Source organism: Montipora capricornis, chromosome 10 (assembly GCF_036669925.1).
Source record: "Montipora capricornis isolate CH-2021 chromosome 10, ASM3666992v2, whole genome shotgun sequence".
NCBI classification, from domain to species: domain Eukaryota; kingdom Metazoa; phylum Cnidaria; class Anthozoa; order Scleractinia; family Acroporidae; genus Montipora; species Montipora capricornis.
This window is the reverse complement of record NC_090892.1, coordinates 47,900,222-47,923,784: the sequence shown is the minus strand read 5'-3', so window position 1 is coordinate 47,923,784 and position 23,563 is coordinate 47,900,222. Positions and strand designations below refer to the sequence as shown.

At 39.5% G+C, this 23,563-nt stretch overlaps 1 protein-coding gene across 4 annotated transcripts in view; it reads right to left on the bottom strand.

Moving 5' to 3' along the window:
• LOC138020081 (beta,beta-carotene 15,15'-dioxygenase-like) overlaps positions 1-23,337 on the bottom strand; it is a 30,710-nt gene extending 7,373 nt beyond the window's left edge. Inside the window, exons 1-2 of one of the 4 annotated variants that reach the window (XM_068867078.1) lie at positions 23,088-23,337; positions 2,056-2,620 (exon numbers count right to left, since the gene is read on the bottom strand). In XM_068867078.1, coding sequence (XP_068723179.1) covers positions 2,056-2,542 — 487 coding nt within the window. In that variant the 5' untranslated portion in view covers positions 2,543-2,620; positions 23,088-23,337. Of the gene's footprint in view, positions 1-2,055; positions 2,621-5,738; positions 5,893-10,519; positions 10,576-19,131; positions 19,731-23,087 lie in introns of those variants that run through there. The other 3 variants (XM_068867077.1, XM_068867079.1, XM_068867080.1) reach the window with 3 other exon arrangements.
• Between the last annotated feature and the right edge of the window lie 226 nt (positions 23,338-23,563).

The window sequence follows — 23,563 nt, the reverse complement described above, 5'->3', positions numbered from 1 at the left end:
ATGAAAAGACTTGAAAAGTAAATGCGGACCCTCTCTTGGGGTTAGCGCTTTAGGGCTCGTATTACTTAAAAAGTCGGGCCTGTGTTGGTAAGTAGCCAACAACATCGACAAATGATAATACTCTTTAAGACTAAGATCTTCCGTTCGCCGAAGGGCCCCTTTCCACAACCATCTCACGAGTATCCACTCAATATAAATGTAACTGCGACTCATGGAAGACCATTTGTGAAGCCAAAAAAGAGTAATCGTTGATTTTCGTTGTGAAAAAAATTTAAGCAAAATGTTAGTAATGGCCGAATCTCTGACCTTCTAAGAGAGAACAAGAGATTTTGAAAATTTTGACTTCGCAGTGGCTTGATATTATCAAGAAAAAAGTATGAGGGTGTTAAGCCGAGATGTTACTATCGGAAAATCCGGAAAGGTGTCATTTCTTGCTGAGATTGTCAAATTTTGGCACAGCCGACCATGATGAACACCGTTCTAAAGGCGCGCCAATACGAGCGAAAAAGATAAAACGAAACGACAATCAAAAAGCCTTTGTATAAAAGGCCAAGGTAACATTCCTTCGGATTATTCTCTCAATGTATGTCCCCCTTTTCCCTTTTCAAAGATAACAGAGGATAACATTGAATGATTACTGACATCTGGTGATGCCTTACTCATCGTGTCAGAATCATGTGAGATTAGCTCTATTCACTGGGACTTCGATCCGTCGCTGCATATGTAATGCCGGAATATACAACAACCTCTGCCATCATAAGCCAAATGAAAACTTTCCTGTGCTTTGAAACAACTTCTTTCTGACCAATGATGACACAAGTGCAGCATAGCTCATGTCTTTCTGCTCTCTAACAGAAGTGGCTCTTTATAGAAATAATTAAACTCCGGGAAATTTTAAAATACATTTATATACTTGGCTATACGAAGAAACTGTTCCAACAGCTATCCTTCCCCGTCTCGATTATCTGTTTTTAAATTTATTTCAATATTTTTCGGTGCTTTGTAACTTGAAAAGAGCCGCCAAAGTTCCTTTAAAATTTCTCATTATTTATCCTCTCTTTTTAATACTTTAAAAGCGACCCAGCAAGGAGGTATTTGACCACCTTGGTCCTTGGTCATTATATCTTGCAAATAACTTCCTTTAATTAGATTCCGGCATTTGACGATTGACGATTTTCTTCGTTAAGAAAATATCCTTTGACATTTTGAAAATGGAGATTTTTGGGCGTGCGTTTCGTTTGACTTGCATGCGTTTTATTAATTGCCTGTTGCAACCAAATATTTGTTTTCTCAGTTGACCCTCAAGCATCTCAACAAACACAGCATACGTGTTTTGATTCTTTTGAATAAACAATTGGTCAGTATTTTTTTAAGGAAAGGTACTTCATGTTTTAACAATAGTTTCAAGACCACATGGACGAAGAGAGACAACGATTTTTTTTCGGAAAATTAAATGCCTTGTCTTTGTTCAAAGGGTGTGCGAACAGGTGAACAAATACGACATACCGGATGACGCAATGTCTTACGATCCTGCTCATGAAACACGAAAACACCGTTGCTTTTTGGAGGTGGATAACTCCATTCCTAGATAAAGACCGGCAATTAGTTTGTTTCTAGGCTAAAGCGAAAGGCCGGGAACACGGTGAACACGAAGCCATGAAGTTGAAAGGCGGCATGCTTCGCCAACTAATGGAGCGTGCAAACAGCGGAAGGCTGCGACGGGGCGTGTCGGGGGCGTACGTTGTCACAGCTTACGGCGGAGAAGCCTTCGAGAAGGGTTCATTGATTATTTTTTCCGGAAAAATACTCAAGCTAAAAAAAGTACTAACGAACCTTTAAATCTGACAGTAGGCTTCTCTATTTAAGCGATAGTTTAGCGAAAAACGTGAGTGAATTCGAAGTCACGAAAGAAGGAAGCCGCTTAAAATGTTAAAGAATGTGTGTAAAATAATTCCACTTCGCCGAGTTCAACATTTCACGATCTGAGTTTTTAGTATTGCAACTCAACTGTTTGTGAATTAAAACAAAAAAATGTACTAATAAAACATTTTTTACCTGGAAAATCGTTCCTGATGTTATACTCTGCCAGTGCTTGTAAACTGCTTGGATCGAAACCAATGAGGAATGGAGAATCACTGCTAGCGTAGGTCTGACCATTCAACGAGACCACGCTGATGGAGCAGTTGTCCGTGCGCTTTGGCGGCGAAAAGTACGAGAAAAACCGCGCGAAGATGTTTTTACACGGGTCCGGTGGCACTGGAGTGCCAAACTCGGCATACGCGATTCCCCGGCGCTGTTCGGCGCGGACAAACGCCTGGCTTCTCAGATATCGACTGCAGTAAGTAACTTTGCCATTTTCTACCTTGAAATTCTGTAGCATCCCTAAGCCATCAAACCAGTGCTTGTAAGCTTCGGGTCCGACTTCATACATTGCCGGGCCATTTCTTAGCAAAGATCCGTTGAGCCATGGTGGAATAACTCCCTCTACTACGGCTTCAATTGGCTTGACTTGCTCTTTTACCGTTTGATATAGCTCTTCCATTTTAGTGTGGAGTTTGCGATGTTCAACGTGCAATTGACGAGTCTGCAAATGTCAAATCTTCGTGATGTTTATATACCTCTACAGAAAAGAAAACAAATGATTGATGACGTCTTCAGTTGTTGATTGACAGGACAAGACATGTGATCGGATTTTAGCTTGTCAGGATTTAGGCACGAAGCCAGGTATGCCTCAGGCAATTGATAACATTACAGTAATCACTAATAACAATGATCGCACGATTGTATAGTTTTTGAAAGATACTCAGACAAACACTTAAAATTCACAAGCGCCTGAAGAGGATTCTTTTATATTAAAAGAACAAAGGCACCGGGGCACGATGGCTTTCAAACATTGCTTCCTTTTTTATTTAGATGCTTTTTCAGTTTCCTCACAAATTAAAACATAAATTCTGTTCCGGCAAAACGCCATCATATGTAGTCGCGAAGGTCTCCTTTAGAGTTGCACGCGAAGTAATATAAATGTATGTATTTAATATGGATGTTTCATATATGGTCTCCCATTTGGGGTTTAATTCAAAATTTCCGAAGAGTATCCCCCATCCTTTTTAAATGCAAAGTCCTCCCCTCCCCCGGGGGGTGGCTTTTAGTCAGACCAAATACGTGATTTTTCATTCACCTCATATATCTATGGCTGACTATTAAAATCTGCACGTTTTTATAGGCCGATGTCGTTTGTGAGGTTTTAGCACGTTGCGGCCGTTGGTTTGTACTGGACCAAAAGTAGGTGCGCAAATTTGCAGTCTGTGGGCGTTTCCAATTTTCGACTTGCTGATGGAATCCTGTAAAACGACCGCCCACTTTTAAAAGTTGTTAATTACTTTATTTTGGTGTTGTTTACGAGATTTCACGATTAAGCGGAAATAATGATTCAGCGCTTTTTGTAGTGGCGAAGAATACAGTTAGTTGATAAAGAAGATGTGACATTCGGGTTGGTGCGTTCTCTATTCGGACTGAACTGACTCAGTCCGGCCAGTAAACGACATGAGTGAGTACAGGTGGCCGGCACGGATGATTTATACCAGGAACTATCACTGATAGGATTGACAATAAACAAGTGTACTTCATCAGCAATCGGCTTATGAGTTGGAATATAGCTTGTAACTCTACATTGTTATCACAGTTGGGACGCTTGGGGAAGTTTTCGAATATTCGTGAACACGACTTGTTTAGAAAGGCCATGGTGATCTGGTTAATATCCGAGTACGCAACTATTAAAAACAACAGGTGAAAAACAGCTCTGATTACGAAACCAAATAGGCATTTTTCTGATTTCCTTTTGGTACCATGGTTTAGACGAAACACAGGACAACTTTCGGAGTTCGCGCATTACCTCATTGAAACAGCTGGTAAAACACTGAGAGGAAAGTCGTCTGCGCAAAGTAATACAAGGGACGAGAAAATTAACACATCTCCTCTACGTCGAGTTTCACCCAAATACCGTGCGTAGCGGAGGTAAGACTATCTGGCATCCTACTGAGCTGTTTACCATTCTCGCCCTTTTAATAGCCCCAGTTACGGGCGTCTGCTAACAATCACCCCACCTTAGGCACAGAAGAAGGAAAGGGCTAAGACATGGAATTTTCTTGATTGCGTTTAACTTATTCAGCTGTCAAAACTCCTACATATTTAGAAAAAAAAGGTGATCTTCATTTCCTTCTTTAGGAATCATTAACAAAAAATGCTTTAGCGTAAGTAAAAGCATAACCATTTTGTCTCAGTCGAGAATTAGCCGAAAAAAACTGAAATGATTGTTTATTAAAAAGGAAGAGTTTGCAATGCCTTGCCTTTTGACACCTCCGGGAAATGGTCTGTTAGTTACGCTTTATTACTGAATTCAATTCAATGCAAGGCTTATGGCGACTTGAAGTAGAGCTGAATATAAAACGGTTTATTAGGGGAAAACAAAAGCCAATTAAGGGAAAAAAACAAATAAGAAAGTGAAAGAAGCAAAGAATGGGTGGTTACTTACTCTTCTTTGTGTTATACTCATAACTTATACGTAAACAAACTGCTAGCATTACAGAGTGAGCATATGTTTTAGTCATCTAAGCAGCTTTAGCCAGAAGCCTTTGTGTTTTTTTTGACAGGTGCAAATAAGTATTAGACAGTAAAGAAACAACGCAAACTGTGCAAGCCACAACTTACGTGGAACCTAAGACGAAAGAATGCGTGAAGCCAATTGACTTTCCGTCTTTATATCATGTAGTTCAGTCGATTAAGAGATAAGATTTAATTGCTGAATAGAAAAGTAACGAGAAACCTGAACCAGCAAAACAATTAATACAACAACAACAACAACAAGGTTTATTTATACCACGCACACAAAAGGAGGAGGGGACAAGAATTAATACAACTTATGTAGGGTAAGGCCACCTATCGGAAATAACTAAGAAGCTACCGGGGAAAATCTAGCTAGAATAAACAAGCAAAAGAAATACAAATGAGGGTTTTCTCTGAAGCAAAGTCAGTTCCTTTTATATACTAAGGTTTCTAAAGAGGTCAATCTGGCGTTCCTCTGTGTTTTATAGCATTTTCATCGTTTTCATGTGAAGTAATCACTTCAATTAAGTTCGATCTAAACCGTCCTTATACAGGTAGGGGTGGCGAATGGTACCTCGAAAAACGTGGGTCTCGGAAAATTTTGGCAGAATCTCGAAATCTCGAAAGAGTTTTTGACAAGTCTCGAAGTATCGTTTTTGCATGGTTTATTTTTACTTTTTTTGAGTCCCGAAACTTTTTATTAAGGAGTCTCGGGCTCGGGTTTTTGACTAGGATCTCGGCGTCTCGTCGAGTCTTGGATTTTACCATTCGCCACCCCTACAGGTCCCACTAGGTTCAAAGACAAGATTATTTCATTCATCAGGTGAAATAAAAGTCACTATCCAGCAGTTCCAATGCGCAAAAATATTTACTCAGTATTTTATACCTGTTGGCAGCGAGCAAACACAATTTATTAAGGAAACCTTGGCAAATTTTCCGCGCCGAATTTCGAAAATCACACTTACGCACGTGCAAAGCACATGAACTCACGTGAGCCAAAGTGGTCTCGCGGAAATCGCATGTTCTAAGCCGGATCATCTTGAAAAAATTACCGCTATCTTAGAAGGGTTTCAAGACTAAATAAAAAAAGGAAATAATAAATAGGAGATAAGAAGGTATAAGCCGTAATTACTTACAGAGTTAAATTTCGGGCCACAAGTTCAGCGTCCAGCTTTAAAATGTCTTGAGTTTCTATGTCCGGTTACCACCCTTAATACTGTCCTTTTAAAATAGGTGAAAAGAATCAAACAAATACCTGAGGCAACAGACTACAAGACGTCTTGTTCTTAGCACCGATGGCAAACCGACATTGGTCACGTGATAGTTAACATAGTTGAAACTCAATAAAACGCGCTAATGACAGCGAAACTGATTAGAGTGTAATGTGAAGTGCAAGTTTTCTCCCCATATGAACCATGTGAGCGTTAGCCCTACTAATGGAAATGGGCCCACACCAGGACAGAGAAAAACTCTGACCAGGGTGGTCAGAGGGTGGTCACCCTGGTCAGAGTTTTTCTCTGTCCTTGTGTGGGGCCATTTCCATTAGTAGGGCTAACGCTCACATGGTTCATATGGGGTGGAAAACTAGCACTTGACATGACACTCTAATCAGTTAAGTCTGTTCAAATATAAGTGCTACACGCCCAACGTTTGCAAAAAAACGTAATCCTTACCTAATGACAGAAAGTTAATTTCTAGGACTAATATTGGAAAAACAACTTTGTCAGCTTTAGCAGTCAACCATTGGCAAAAATTACCGCAAGATTTCAAAGATCTCAAACAGTATTTACTATCGAAGCAAATATGTCTAAGCTTTTAGAAATCTCTCCTTTTTTTAAATTAAGTGCTGTAGTACTAAGGGTGACCCTATTCGGAGGAATGGCGGAATAGCGGAATACATGGAATATTCTAAAACACGGAAAATACCGATTATTCTAAAACGCGGAATGAGACGAAAGTCTTTAAAAAGAGGATATAAAAAATACACTTTTTGCCCGTGAGTGGTCTGGGAAGGATAACAAAACTTCGGATGATAATTGTACATTTCCTCGCGACCAAAGGTACAAAAAACGTGTCACAGAGAAGAGATCATACAAAGTGATTCACCCCTGGGCGATATGTTTCCCCGCTTCCGTGTGGGAAAGTGCGCCAGCGATGTTTTGGCACAGTCCGAGAAGCACAAAAACGGAAGGTACAGTTACGTTATAACCTCAGTCTGCATTTTACCCCAGTCTGCAGTCTGCGTTTTACAACGACCGATATATATATAGTCAATATTATAAATGTCAATTTAAACTTCGAATGAACTAAGTGTACATTTATATTTTAATACCATCCTTTAAGAAAGTGTGAAATAAAGTTTTGTCTTGTTCTCTCTTGAAAGTGGATGTTGATTTATCATCAAGCTACTTTGCGGGAGTTCGTGGGTTCAGTCGAACATCGGTGGGAGGTCCTAAAATAAATGGGGAAAAAAATCCTGGCTTTCTACTTTCATCTACATTGGGACAGGGCACACAAGTCATAGGGCCCGTATCACAGCCCTTTTTGCAAGAAATCATAAAAATAGTGTGTGGCACGTCACTTGTCGAAAAAAGCTCGGAATTCGTCTTGGCCTTAGCGTAGATGGGGGCGTCTTTCTCTCCCACCTAAATCATTGTATACACCAGAACGAGACGACCAAAGTCGCCCAAAAAGCAATGTAAGTTAGTTCTGAAAAAAAAACACACGAAGGGGATTGACCGTAATAAATTGTACGTGCTTCTCGTCAGGTGTCCAACAAGTACACATCTTTTGTCGTCTCTTCAGCCTTGGAAGAAGATCAGCGTGGAAATTAAACTGAGTTATCCGGAGTCGAAATCTCTTTCACACACCTTCACCTTATTCCAACTTGATAACATGCGAATATCTAATGGCTAGCTCAAAATTTCTCGCAAGTTGGCCGCGCAGTTATAATGGTTTTCTCGCGGGAAAATCGCGAACTGAAAAATCCAACAGAATCATGCAGTGAGGTTTATTCTTTCAGTTTATAGTGAGGGTCAACTGTAAACTGAAACTCGAGATTTTATAAAGAAAAACATGGAAGGAAAAGGGGTGTTAGATTTGTTCCTAGTTCCTTGAAAAATGTGAATCTGGTTGCGTGGTTGGAGCAAGCGTATCCGTTTTAGGCCCCCCTGTAGGAAAAGAGTTAAATTAAGGTGAGCGATTACTCGGCCATCAGAATTTATCAGTCATCATCTATTGACTCTGTCCTTAATTAAAAAGTATAATCTACAGTATTTGCCAAACATTTTTTTTTTCCTTTCCCTCAACTATTTCCGTTTCACATATTTGCTTGAAAAAGTACATGGGAGCAAGTAAATTCGTTTTCCTCCGAAAACCAAACATCCCAAACTGATGAAGGTCAAAAATGGTAACACTGGCTCTTCTGGCTCTTGAGACTTCTTACTATTTTACGACAACACTTTTAATCGGGTTATCCCAATTCGGTTAAAAGCTTCTTAATCTCAATTTGCCTACCTATTATTTTACTTGTATTTGTTTCTTTGGGTTTCTGTAACCTAAATTACGTATTTTCATATAAACGGAAGCATAAAGTAACCATAAATTTTGACCAACGTAGATTATGTAGGAAATATCGCCCACGACGCGTTAAGACTGTTCTTGGCTGGCTCGTATTTCAGCTAGCTGATTCGCTGCGGAAACGACTGGATTAAGTATTGCTCAATACCTCATATTTAGGAGATCGCAATTAAGGTGAGATTTCTTGAAGAGACAATCGTTTCGACGTCATAAACTAAGTGAATTTGACCAAAACGTGTAGTTAAGCACGGAAGTCAGCCTTACGCCGTGAAAATTAAGGTCTGTGTGTTCTCCAGAGCCAGGAGCACAAAACTAGGATAAAAATTACATTGTACGACTACACTGTTTTACATTGTTTCGTAATTGTTATTAATAGCCTTTATGCCTACTGCCTGCTCCGTCAACTTGGCCACGTATAAGAGATATGTCCCACCCTCACTCGCATAAACCACAAGACCTGATATTGCAAATGTTTAAATCACTGGAAAGAAGTCAATTGAAGTTTTCAAACTCTATAGTGTCCAAAAAATTGAATCTTACTCAAGGAATGGTAAGCATCGAATTTTGGGAGGAAAAGGCTGGATTAGTTTCCTATTAAAGGTTAAACAACAGGTAAGCTAAATTAAACGCCTCAACTCTAACACATTTAACAGCTACAAAATTTCTCCAAGCGATGGTATTTGTTGGCAGATTTTTGTAGTTCGACAGTTAAATCTCCCGGCATATTAACTGGAGGAAAATTTAAGTATGCGCTACTTAGAGAGCAGATAGCAGCACTTCGGGACAAATTCCGTGCGAAAAAATTGTTCAATGATACAAGCTTCATTACGTTTTGTTTTTTTAAAGCTAAAATGCAACCCTAATTTTTGGAACAGACACCTAATTTCTACGGTGGCCCACATCTGCCACGGCGTGCAGAACTTACTTTCTCACGGCATAACTTACTTTTCCACGGCAAAACTTACTTTTTTCCACGGTAAAACCGGAAAATCGACTGTGGAGCGACTTCGGTTCAAACGTCGAACTTCTCACGTGCCTAATAAAATGCATGCATTTGTATGATTTATTTTTGGGTCCCACAATTCCCTTCTTTCACGAAGGCATTGTACTTCGCGATCAGTGATAAGTTCGACAAATAAAGTTCGACGTTTGAATCAACCCACAGAGACCTTTACTATTTGGGCCGACCCAAATAGAGATTTAAGTTCGGTACATGAAACGTTCGACGTTTCAATTGGGCCTAAGTCCCAAAGACCTGAGGAGAATCGAGATGGCCACCGAAGCTTATTTCGAAAGCTCAGAGACCCCTTCTTTTCTTTCATTTTTTTTCTCTTACCTTGATCACACAAATATTTGCATTTGTAACAGACGCTATATTCTTTTTTTCGTAATTAAGTAAGCAGCAAGTCACGTTTGCTTAGTGTTATTTGTCAGCGAACCCTAACTGCAAAATTTTGAACACACTCACACGAGACTTCAATGTGAAGAAGATTATTAGGTCTGCTGATACATAATCTGACCCCTTAACGACCAGATATTCAGTTCAAAACACCGTGAACCCATCGTGCCGCGCCAGATGTGAAAAACCACCCTTTACAATAAAAAATATGTAAGTGGAAATGTAATCCTCGACTAATGCAGCGGAACAGAAAGCGGAGGAAAGGGTACTCTTACTTAACCAACGGTGCAAGTCTTACTCTCCCAAATAAATGAACTAAGCTAAGCAAAAGTAGTGAGCACTGAGACTGCATGAGAGCAGATGGGAGGCCCCGATTCTCCAGCACTGCATGATCGCATGTTTGTAGGTTGTCTGGCTAAAAAATAGAGCTAACCATATCACGATTCAAAGTGTCGGGATATGCTTAATTTTCTGACATTCTGTACCTTAGTCACAACTCTCATTTTGGATAATCGCACTGAGAGCTTTTCCGAGTTTGCCCGCGTCATTATCGATTAATTTCCTACATATTAAAGCAGTCAACCATGTATCAGATATCTGGTGGATAATTCAGTTGGTTTTGACCATCCGTTTGACTCCATTTTCACAACGACAACCGACATTGAACCGAAAAATTGCCAGCAGTCTTAAAACTGACGAAAATAACTAAAATAAATATAAAATAATATACGATTCGATATATATTTCGCTCCAGAATTTCTCAGTTTTGAACAGCTGATCGTTTGTTGTTAAGTGGCTAAAACGAATGATAACGATATCAACTGAAACTCGGACGATATGTAACCACAGGGAAAGCGAAAGAAAGTAATACACAAAAATTTAAGACCTATTTACGTTAAAATGTTCAACTTCCTATGATACAATCAAGGTTCGTCTAACCTGTTTTATGCCGAACGTCCACTTTGCCTGATTGCTTTGACCTTGAAAGATTAAACAACCTAAATACTACACTAGTGGGATTTTATATGTTTGCCTGCTAGCGCGTTTATACAACAGATTTAAGGGAACACGGTTTAATTACCAACTTAGTTCTGTTTCCTCTCAGGAAATCAGGAAGTATGTGGGTGTTTGAAGCAAGACTTAATAAGTTACGGCTAAAAAATAACCCGCCACTTGTTATGTGTTGAGCCTCGCATCATCGAGAGGCAAACAACAATATTTACATTTACCTTGACGCTTCATCAAACAGTGCCCCCAAATCGTCGGACACTTAACTTGTTTACCAGAACCCTGCGATGCGTACAAAGAAAACGAACTTAAGCTGTTGAGCATTTCCTGGCAATAAGAGCTGTATGATTCCGCGCGATTTTGTTATATGAAGTCACAAAATCTGGGCATTGTTAGATCAAATGCGTGAGCTTTTAATTCTGGCACAAACCTATACCTCTTGTCACTGTAGGGTTCCGTCTGCACAAGACAATTCAAAACAGCAACGACACTAGTAAAACAAGGCTGAGCGCATCGGCAGTTGTTAGTTGGGAGTATCGTGCTCACCGCTCAATGAGTAAACATCTTTTTAAAAAGAATCATTGATAATTTCTTTCGTCACCTTCGTTTTTTCCTGGTTAGTTTAAGTTCCAGCTAGATCAGGGGCACCCAACGTCAATTTCGGAGAATCTCTGTTGAGATCTAGAATTTTCGGAACATTTGTTGTAAAATTTCTTGCTTGCCTTGCCTCTCCTAGGATTTTCGAACATGTGAAAAATGGTATAATCGCCCATTTTTAACGGACTTTTACCCTAAATAGGTCACCTAGAATCTTCGGGAGCCTTTTTTCCGGCTAAAATTTTCGAAAAGTTATTCTTATATATGGCTCTGTGCCCAGCTGCTACGAATGATCCGTTTTGATCCCTATAATTTTCGGGAGTAACTGCAGAATACCCCGCCACATCGAGTATCTTAAGAAGCTGGCTACGCGGTACGCGGAAAGAATTAAAGTCAAGATGGCGAAGTATCTTTACAAGCTGGCTACGCGGTACGCGGTACGCGGAAAGAATTAAAGTCAAGATGGCGAAGTATCTTTACAAGCTGGCTACGCGGTACGCGGTACCCAGAAAGAGTTAAAGTCAAGATGGCGAAGTATCTTTACAAGCTGGTTACGCGGTACGTGGAAAGAGTTAAAGTCAAGCTGGCTACGGGGTACGCGGTACGTGGAAAATTAAAATTCTAGTGTACCCTAACCCTAACTGAACCGTAAAATGAAAGCTAAAATTTCAAACGAGTGCTTAGGCTTAATCAGTAAACGAGTGCTATATTCTTCTCAAGGTCTCGGTAAAAAGTCTACTTAACCGAACCGTAAAATGAAAGCTAAAATTTTAAGAGTGCTTTGACCTAATCACTGAAACGAGTGCTTAGGCGAAGTTTAAGCGAACCGTGAAATGAAATCTTAAATTTGTAAAGAGTTCTTAGGCCTAATTTCTGAAACGAACTCTTACGGTAAAATGAAAGCTAAAATTTTCAAAGAGTGCTTATAGGCCTAATACTGAAACGAGCGCTTAGACTTAATCAGTAAACGAGTGCTATCACAGCGTGCCGCGTACCTTGTAGCCAGCACAAATAACATTGCTGCGCCATTTTGAAATCATTTGTTTATATAACGTTCTTCCGAGTCCACAGTTCCACAGTCTCTTGTCTGTGGAATTACTTAGGCTTTGACGCTTTAAGAACGAGGAATGTCACGGCGTACCGCGTACCGCGTAGCCAGCACATATGAATTCGCTGCGCCATTTTGAAATTTAGTTCATTTGGAAATTAGTCCAAGTGGCGGGGTATTCTACAGTATAGTGCATTCCTATTTCTGGGTACCGCGTACCGCGTAGCCGGCTACGTGGAATATAGTTCGAGTGGCGGGGTATTCTGCAGTTAAGCCCAACTATATTCTCGTTGGGTGCCCTCGCTAGATGACGAAACAGGAGTTGTTCGTCCATGGGACCATTACAACGCAATCAGAGCCGACCGAGAACTGCTCATGGCTTGGTCGTTGGTACCTAAACCAAAAATCTGAACTGATGGAAAAGAACGCCACAAAACAACCGCTCTAATGAGCAAAAACAAAAGCTCTCCATGCCCTGCACTTGCGTTTTTCATTTTGTTGCATTTCTTTGCCGTTCTCGTCCTGACAACGACGGGAATCGACCAAATTTCAGGGGCACCCAACGAGAATATAGTTCAAAACAAACTTAAACATAGCATTGTTAAACGTATCAGTTTAGTATTTAAACGGTAGATATAGGCACATTTTTATCCCCTAAATTTTTTTTATCTGTTCGGATCTCCTAGCTGAAAGTCTAGTGATCCGAAAATTCTAGGGATCAAAATTAACCTTTTCGAAAATTTCAGCCAGGAAAAAGGCTCCCGAAAATTCTAGGTGACCATTTTAGGGTAAAAATCCGTTTAAAATGGGTAATTATACCATTTTTCAGATGTTCGAAAATCCTAGGACAGGCAGGTAAGCAAGAAATTTTACAACAAATATTCCGAAAATTCTAGATCTCAAATCGTCTTCCAAACAGATATTTTCCGAAAATTGACGTTGGGTGCCCCTGAAATTTTCAGGTTGTGTAGATAGAGGACGTGAGATCATGACGAAACATTTTGAATATTCTCCCCACACAACCACAAAATTCTCGCCAATTTCATTTCTGCAATGTTGATGCACACTTTCCCTTCCGAACGACTTGTCTGGTTATAAAGAAGTTATTAAAATAAAGGGAAGTAATATTTTTAGACGACGTTCTCGTTGGTGTCGTCGTCGTCCGCTTGTCGTCGCTCCCCGTAATCCTAATGTCATATTGCCAGTACGGTCCCGCGCACGCTTTCATTGTAAAACTATTGGGAAAATCCCTGTATGAGGGCGGTATGCATTAGCGCGAACAGGGCCGGCAAAAGCCGTTCGGCCCTGCTAGGAACACATTTTAAAGGATTTCGTCGCTGTTAAACATCCAAGTTATTTACAGCTAGAAAATCAAATGCAAACAACGTATTAGATATATTTTCTAGGCAAATTTTTGTTACTTATCAAAACTTCATATTTTGAGTGCTGATGAAAAGTGTAAAGAGCCCATACGACCGGCCCTCCCACTCAGTCAATAAGTGGTTAAAGTAACATTCTTTTAGCGAATAGTTACTCTGATGAGTCACAAAAACACAATAGTAGCCGGGTGTTCTACACTTACTCCAAATATTTTGAAGAAATTATGGCGAATGAACCATTCACCGTTAAATGCTCACATGCATTGTCAAAACTTAAAATTGGTCATTGCAAGTTTTTCTTCGGCAAACTAAGACAAAGAAATGTCTTAAAATGCGTGCCACGCATGCAGCAGGATAAGTCAAGTTACTAACATTCTTGTTTTTTCATTCTTTTGTGGCCGGCGTTGACGTTCCCTTAATTAAGCCTGGTTTTCATTTGTGACGAAACCAGGCAAGCAAGAACAAGCGTAAGCATAAGTGAATAAATATCACTTTTCATCAAAATCAACCACGGCCTCCGCCGTTTTGTTCAGATGCTCAGACAATTGAGCCATTGAGAACCAGGTTTTAGCCCTCTTCATTGCATCAATGCTCAAGGCTGCTCTGAAATCCTGGGTAAATGATCTGAGATGATATATAATATAAGGTGCTTTGTTTTCAAGTTTGACTTTAATTCAAAAAAAGAAAACAGGAAATTCGTAGCCATTTCCGGAATTTTGTTTTCAAGTGCTCTATTTTTTTCCCAAGTAGTTATGTAACGGAATAAAATTGCTCAACTTTCTCTTTGTCATTAGACACTGAAACAACGCCCTTGGAAGGTGAAAGAGATCGTTTGTCAGAGCGTAATTTGTCCAGAAAGCCGGTTGTTCTGGAATGAAAAGGTCAGCTTTACAAACATCGGTGCAAGCAGAATCGCATTGTGTATAATTTGTGGGATTATATAAAAAAAACACACAGGAAATTTTATGACCCTATTCCGATCTCTGGTGAATAGGTACAAGCTAAGCAGTTTCAATTCAGATATTTCCGGTTGGCGTCGTATTGTTATTTTCTCAAATGACTCATTGTTTTGTCAAAATAAAAAAAAAAGGAAGAAGAAATGTTAACTTCCACGGGTCAAAAGGAGGTTTGCAATCGAGTGCCGAAACAATAAACAAACCAGACAAGCTGATCATAAATAAGAGGTAAATAGAGAGGGAGAAAATGTGGCACAGGTTCTTTCTACTTGTTTTTCTTATTCATTTAGTTTTGTAGTCAACTAAACGGCAAAATTAGTTGAACCGCTCTAAATAGTTAATAATAAATGGAGAGCCCAATTAACATTCTGAACACTTACAACCAAAAGAGATTCCACTAGATTCCCAAAGCTATAGCCAAAGAGGAGTGGCATTTTAGGACTTTACCGTCAAAGCAAGAATTTAACATAACAGCGTTAAATAGCTGCCAGGGAGTCTCAGAAATAGCATTCTTTCACAAGGAAGTGTAAGCTGATTTTGCTTGGTGAGAGAAGTACTTTGTAATTAAATTAGCAGTCCCGACAAAGTGGAATCAAAGGTTGGGGTTTTTTTTAACACTGATTAAGTGCTTTTAACGAGAATAGCTCAGCTTCAATGTCCAATCCATTATGACCCGGAAACGCTGGATATTGAAGGCTAAACCACGATCAATATATAATTGCAGAGTAATGCTTTGCATGGGCCTCAAACCTTACTGCGCATGCTTTACGCCGATCCAGACATCCTCTTTTGTGACCATAGTTAATTGCTACTAAAAACAAGCCGTAAATTGCTCGAAGGTGTAGATTTTTTAAAATATCGTTATTGTTGTCGTCGCGTGTTCAAAAAATAACATCTTCTGTCAGTGATGCGCACTTAAAGGATGAAAAGAAAAGAATTCTATTGCAACATGAAACGGTGTGTTAACATTTTACAGTAGAGTATCCTTTTCCTTCTTCAAGAAGATCATGCCTTTTTCTTGACTAAACTGAAGGGTCGCCGTTGCATCGTTCAGTGTAACTGCAAAATTCAATAAATCTGTTTCACCCTTGAACTCAATGATCGCATTCAAGTCATCACTTCAATACTCTTTCAACGACGTCAAGAGGAGTAAGTCAAAAGATGTTTTCAAGTACGTAGAACTCGAACAAGATTTAGCCAAAAGATGTTTCTATCAACTTTTATGCGCGATACAGCACGAAAATATTCGAGCAAAGTTTTCAGTCTCGCAAACAACTTCCTTGACTATCAATGGCCAAAAACAAGTGCCATAAAAAAATTTTGTGCGTGAGAATAATTTAATAGAAGAACTTTCGTCATTATTAGGCGACTGTCATTAACCACAAAGAATCATTTGGGTTTTAAGTGTGCTTCTAAAAATTACATGATAGTGTCCTCAATGACCAATTGTTTATAAATTTAAGTCTTTAATTAGTTTTGACTGAGTTTTTAGAGTTTTTATCATTTCGCATGGTTAAGACTGTAGTTCAAGCGGTTGAAAGCTTGTTCCTTTTAGTAATCTTGAGGTCAAATGATAAACACAAAACACGAAATGGAAAACTAAGTTTGCTCTCCTCAGGAACAAAGACGATTTATGTTTGATGTATTATTTTTTATAAGATCATGTCAGTGAAATTTTAAATGGTTATGTAAATATAGACAGTAACTATAGACATATCCTCGTGTGTGCTATTCTTTTCGGACTCGAGGGCCCGTTTCTCCTCAGTAACCATTTTCGGGTATCACAATTCCCTCTGTATTCAAAGAACGGAGATGATTTAAGCCGTCAAACTTCACAATCATTTTGCTTTTTGTTTTCTTGAAAACATGTTAAAAGAGGGCTTTTCAGGACTTTCGAGAAACAGGCCCGCGGACCGCTACTCTCAGCGGGGAAGACGTTTATAGTCTAAAGAAGAATTATGTCAAAACCAATACCTACAAGTTCAGTTTTTTTTAAATTGGATTATTTATTTGTGGAACGCATTCTCTCTATCATTGCGTTGTCCAGAAACAATTTTCGCTACTTACGCTGATGTAATTATTTTAACATGTTTTAACTCTTGATGTAATCATTTTAACTTTTTATAAACTTAGATATTTTTTATAACAATAGCCCTTTTCACGGTTAGTTTTTCTCATTTGTATTACAATGTATCTAGCATGTATGTGAGGCAATTTCGGGCTATTTTGTAGTTTTAACCCGAGATTGCCTCGCATCCACGTTAGATTACATTGTAATGCAAATAAGAAAAACTGACCGTGAAAAGGGGGCAATTGTAAGGCTTTTTTAGGTTGTCTGTCTAGTATGGGGTCTATGACTCTTTTGCAGATCATCCTTATGGCAATTACCCATTAAATTGAAATAAATAAGTAAATAAATGAATAAATAAACAATACTGCTTCCAGTATTGCGATCGGTAGTAGTCATTTTTCAAAAGTACTCTTAATCCGATCTTTTATTTTGGTAGCAAAATTTTTGGTGGCCTCTGTTCACCCTTCATCAGAGCTACGACAATCGTTATTGCTCTCGCTACAAGTTTCCGTTATTTAACTTTAAAACGGTGTGTAAGCGAGAGGAAGCGGTTTCAAAGAAAGCTTGTAGCCGGCGAGCAATAACGATCGTCGTAGCTCTGTGAAGGTAGACAAAAGCCACCGAAAATTTAGCTATCAAAAAACAGATCGGGTTAAGAGTACCTTTGAAAAATGACTAATAATGAACTTTGTTTAAGTGTCAACTGTATTTACCGCTGGGGCAATAAGCCATATCAAATCGTGGGTTGGTTCTTGAGGAGGGGGAAAACAAGAAGTACCCGGAGAAACACCTCTCGAAGCAGAGTAGAGAACCAACCAACTTAATTAACCTACATGTGACGCCAAGTTTGGGAATCGAACCCGGGTCACATTGGTGGGAGGCGAGTGCTCTCACCACTGCACCGTCCCTTCTCTCAACCCTAATATTAGGGACCTTACTTGGTCTTACTAGAGCAAAGGCGTTTTTGAGAGGCGGACGGCAACCGGAAGTGAGCTGTTTTTCCTTTTAACTTGTCTTCACAGAACCACATTTGCATAGCTAAGTATCTTCTCTCCATTAGAGATGATTAATATAAAAATCTGGGAGACGTCACTGTCCTGGCACGAAAAATGGTCTCTTCCGGTTGCCGCTCGCGTCTCAAAAATGAGCGTTCTTAAGCTCCCTATTAAAATCAGAGGGCGTTTCTTAGTTTAATTAAGGGTGATTCATCTTGGCTGCGGCCCCTCGTTATTTTTATTTGAGTTATTTGGTTAGGTTTTTAGATGTCCCTCTGACGGATTTGTTACAGGTAAATTTGAAATTCGGGTTGAAATGATTTTAACCTAGGTATTGTTAAATTTAATACACGTTTGATTGTTTATGATTATCAGACATTTATCAGTCAGTAAAAACTAAAAGAAAGTCATAACCATTTATGGAAGCTGAATGTCGGATCACATAACTTCTTTTAATCAAACGTGAGGAAACGAAGCTCTCCCCACTATTCACGGAAGGTTTTTGGAAAACACTCCTCACTCCTATACACTTGCTCCTTTGACGATTGATGGAACCTTAAAGGCCAAAAAAAAAACCGTGTATTTTAGTTTGCTGGCCGTGGCCTTATCCATTACTTTATCCCTGGCTAGCTAAAGGAAGGCTGAAATTGCCGAAAACGTAGTAACACATTCCTTGTTGAAAATAGTGTACGATATTTGCGAATTTTGAGGTTCTACAAATCTTTTCTTCATTTTACGTGAACAGTAAAATAGTGAAACTCTTTTCTGGTAAAAGTATTTAAAGTAATTTTGCCACTTTGTTGGCTCCATAATATCACCTGCATACGAACTAGATTAAACTACGTTTAATTGAATATATCCACGGCGGCAATAACATGATGGTTATACCAACAATTGCAAACACAAACCGTTTAAAGATACTAAGCATAATTGCACCGCTGATTTAAATTCTACAAGAAATCTTTCAGAAAAGGTGGCAAATCTTGAATAAATATTTTGTTCATTAAAGATTTATCTTTAAACAACATATATATGTTAAGAGACAAAAATCTATGTGGGCTCAGTATTAAGGAAAATAATTTTAAATCAACTGCCTTTTCAAATATTACCTGGCTCCAGTTGTTCCGAGGTTGAGGATGTAATAAATAACTTTATCCGGTAGATAAGTTACGATCTAACAGTTTAAATCTGTGCAACAATTTAAGTCAGTATTCGCTCGAGTAACCGTGAATATACATACTCTAAGCACATCTAAAAGGCGTGTTCGAAAACTGTTTTATCAATGTTTAACGCGAAGTATAAGTTCTTTTTACACTCTGGATAGCGAATTATCCACTGGATAATAAACAACTTGGGCAAAAAGGTTTGTTGTGGAAATTTGACCTGAGAAGCCTGTGGCCCACCGGAGATAATTCCTGTACAATCACATTTTAAAGACGCGTCTACATTGCCGATTACTCAATTGAGAGACCAAAGATGAACTCGAGGAGTACTTACTGTATTTTCGGAGGCAGATCAGAACTCAGTCTGTTGTGAACTTCTTCCTTTGACAGAATGTCGGAGACTGTGTCTTCTATACTTTATATACGAAATGGATCGTTTGCGAACATTCTTTGTGAAACCGCAAGAGAGTTAATGGGTCACGAATTATTTACATTATCGGAAAAAGTACCCTTTTTTTACACCACGTTGGCTAGGTATTATGACGTCAACGTTCACTCTCTAAAACGTGTTTTTGTAGCACGTCCGTAAATCACGGAAACACGTTTAAATCTCTTTCCAGACGCTTACGAACTAGAAGTGGCTGCAAACATCAAAATGCGACTTCGACATCATGGCAAAAGGTTGTTTCCTGGAATTAGTCAAAACACTGCTGAAATGAATCGAGTCAGTTTGATCTGTTCACAGCGTGTACTTTGTACCTTGTGGGTTCACCAACAGCCATTTTCTCTTGCCAACTGCTTATAATGTTACTCTTGTGCAACCGACAATTGACAGTAAGACATCTGTCTACGAGCTCTCAGTTATTTGATTTCAACTAATGATCTCAACTATTTGATTTCTCTATTTGTGAGGTCCTGTGTTGAGATGTGGGAGCTGCGTTCAACTGGACTATCCTTTCAATCAATATTTGCACGATAGCATGATTGAATGTTTATTTACAGTCTCAATACGCAGATGCAAAATGAAAGTGGCATATTTCTGTTGCCATTTGCCTAATGGTTTTTGATGTCTTTTTTTGAAATGAATTACTTAGTCTTACAATCTTTCTCGTATCATCTCGTATGTGTTGCGTTGCGCTCCGCTCAATTTATTTGGCTTCGATTACGTAGATTACAAAGATCAGGCGCCTTTTTTTTTCAGTTACTAAGGCCACCGATCCACGGTTTGTTTCAGCCCAGCTTCGTCTACTCGGCGAAAATTTCTTGTCTGCTATGCGTTCAAACGTTTTTCTGCCAAAGAATAGGAAATAAGTTGTGTCAGGAGTCCATTATCCGGTTCTGTACAACTCCGGTTACCAGTTACCGGTTACCCTCTTCTCGCTTCCGAGTCTCGGGCCAAAGCGCCCACATCGATTCCTTGCAGAATGTCATCGGATTAAGAAAGGCAGCACTAGTAAACGACAACTTCTATTGAGTATTTTGATTCCAGCGGTGGAAATTGTCACAGTAACCATGAGAAATTTGCCTTAAGATCAAGAATTGGAGAGCTAAGAGTAATGACATACGTAAATCTGGTTTGAGGAATCATTTGCCAATGGAAACTAGACTTGACAAGATGACAATCGACACAAGAAATCTCTCTTTGGTAAAGATAAATTGATAATTGTGTTTTTTTGTCAAATCACAGGAGGAATAAATTAAAATATGAAGGGAAGCTGCGGACTGGTTCGCAGTTGTCCGAAGGAAAATGACTGTACAAGCTCTGGAACAGACTACAAGTCTACTTATGAAATTAAATCTCTTGTCTGTCTGCTGGGACTAAAGGAAGTGCCAGTAAAGGTTAAGAATTACCACTTGAAATAAACCGCGAAACGTGCTTTTACGTTTTTCTTGTGAGGAATTTCACGTCTTCGTTAGAACTTGACAGCGGTGTTTCGGCATCAACTATGCTCGGTACTTCTTATGTACAGCTTTCCGTGTGTGTGGGAGTGTGAGCGTGAGATTTTTCAAATAGCAAACGACATAATCATCCCCGCAGACTGCCAGGGGAGCGGTAACGGCGCCTGTCAAAGCCGTTTATCACCAGTCTGCTAAACAGGCTGCTAAATCCACGGAAGCCGCAAGTCTGACTTCGACTTCCTTGAGCAATTTGGTGGGGTGACAGACACATTGTTCACAATTTCAGTAATTCAACAGTTAAACCGACAGCTCCAGATCTTTAGCGGTATAGGCCTGGGCTAGTGGCGCAGTGTTTTTGTAATCACATGAAAGTAAAATTACATTTCGTGTGATGACAGTAGAGACGACATGCGACCATCTCAAAGTAAAATACGAAAACTGCCTACAAATCAGATAAATTACATAAACAGCATCTCATAAAATAGATGTTGAAACAACTCCCGGAAAGAACTGCCCTTGAATGCAGTAACAAGAATTTCGACAGTGACTTACTAGTGCATTACAAACTGAAGTGTTTGCATTTCAAGGCGACAGAGAGGAGAGTAGAGAGAGTAAAGATCATAGTTTTCTCGAGATTGTTTGGAATTCAGAGAAACTAAAAAATTGGAGACACGCTCTACAATAAACCAAACACCGAAAAAAAAACCGAGTGTGGGGTAGGGTGGGGTGGGACCGTGAGGGGAGGGGGGGGGGGCTTGTTTTACATAAAACCATTAACAAAAATCGTACTCATTTCCCAAAACGTAATTTGTGATGTAACATCCACATCCACATCCCACCACGTTTCTCAGATGACGCTAGACAAATTAATTTCTTGCGCTGCAGCTCCGATGAGTGTACAAAAAGCCAATCAACCTCTCGAGTTTTCTACTACGGCGTTTTAAGGAAATAGGCGTGGTCCTTGTTTCTACGAGACCCCAATAACTGATGCTAAGCTGAAAGATATTAGACTGTGACGGAAAAAAATACGAAGCTATAAAAAGAACAAGAGTTTTGGATGTTTCCGCAAAGTTTCTTAAAAAGGTACGGCACTCCCACTACATTTTCGTTGGTTAGCCCCGCCTCTGCACCCTGCTCGACCCATGAACTCGGAAATGGCCTATTACAAAGTACAAATCAGTACTTTTTCAGGAGGCAAATATTCGATATTTTCGTTCGTATTATGGATTTACGAGAAAAAAAGGAATCATGTCGGAAGCTTTCAACTTGTGCGCTATGAAATTGTTGAGTTACTTAATCAGCGTTTGTGGGCGCGGATTAACCGGAAATCGACTGACGGGCAAGGCTGAAAGAATACGACGACATTATCGTGTAATGCGGAAGAGTAAACAAATGAAACTAAATCAGTTTGACCCGGTAGCTCTCCGTTAGAGCTTACACATTAGGCAAGGAGTGCTGAAAAAGCAAACTGCACTATTGTGTTCAGTGTAGCGGCATCGTTTGAAGAACGAGGCATCAATACACACCATTCATGTGCAAATAATTGGCTGGGTATTCTGAACTATGTTGCGAAGTTTAGCTCTGAAGTTTAGCTCTGAAAAAGCCTGAAACCTTAACTTAATCACGCCTTCAATTGTCCCCGAGGGAATAAAAGAGGACTAAACAACCAGAAAAGCTAATGATATTTCAGTACAGGAAGTGAAAAGGTCCCACGTCTTTGTTATGAACCTCGAAAGGTGGAAACGGTTCAGTATCAAATTAGAGTTACAGTTTTAATATTTAGCTTGTACGGAACGATGTAACTGATCCGTCGCTTCACGGGTGGCCAGCTAACAGCCTAAAAATAGCCGTAGATTTTCAGTAGTCGTGATGCATTCTATTCTGTTCATTCTTCCGCATTGACTGTTTTAAAAATATATTGAATGTCATCCTCTCTTTTTTCGAAACTGCTGAAGACGACGTTACTAGCGTACGAATCCTTCCTTTTTTTTCTGTGTGGAAACCGTGAGATATAATTCACTTGATGCTTCCCAAGAGAAACTATATAGATCGAACTACATCTCTCTCTTTTTTCTGACAAGTTATTGCGCCTCTAATCTGTTGCGTCATGTGTGGCTTTGCTTACGCAATAACGTGAGTACTAGACACGGCAACAACTTCATTACACATTAGAAGATCTCTGCTTGAAGGGTAGAAATTATGAGTTAGTTCCTGTAGGAAGATTAAAAGGCTGACGTGCCGCTCTGTTGAGCTGCAAAAGCTCATAAAGTCAGTTTTTAATCTTCGTTCGACAGTCAGTTTATGCCCTTTCTCAATTCATTTTCTAATTTCCTTTCTAAATTTCCGTTCTGCAAAACACCCACAGAAGCGGCAACATCTTTAGAAACTTACCGTATCAGTTTTTCTTTTCCCAGCTGCAATTGTAGCTCCTAGCTTGATAGTCTGGCGTTAATCTTTTTCTTCTACTTCTTGAAATACTAATCCTTTGTCCCCAGTACGCTGATAATAACTTCACTTTCTGGGATCACGTTTCAATTCCTCGTAGTTTGAAGCTGTTTAAGGAAGTATTTCAGTTCTGTCTACTCAACAAAATCAACTTTTCTCACTTCCTTCCCGCGGGATGAGTTTTACACGTAACGAGACAACATGTGTTGCTCCGATCGAGTTTTTTCTTGCAATTAGTCCACAGGCAGACCACTCTATGTGTTCGCGGTTTAATAATGGTATTTCTAACGATTGAGCCTGCGAATTAGGTAGAAATAAATATTTCGTCGGCACGTGATACGACAAGGCCTGGACCTTAGGCCCGAGCATCATGGGTAATGATGCTGTGGTATTTTAGAGGGAGTATAGCACGTGATATCCAT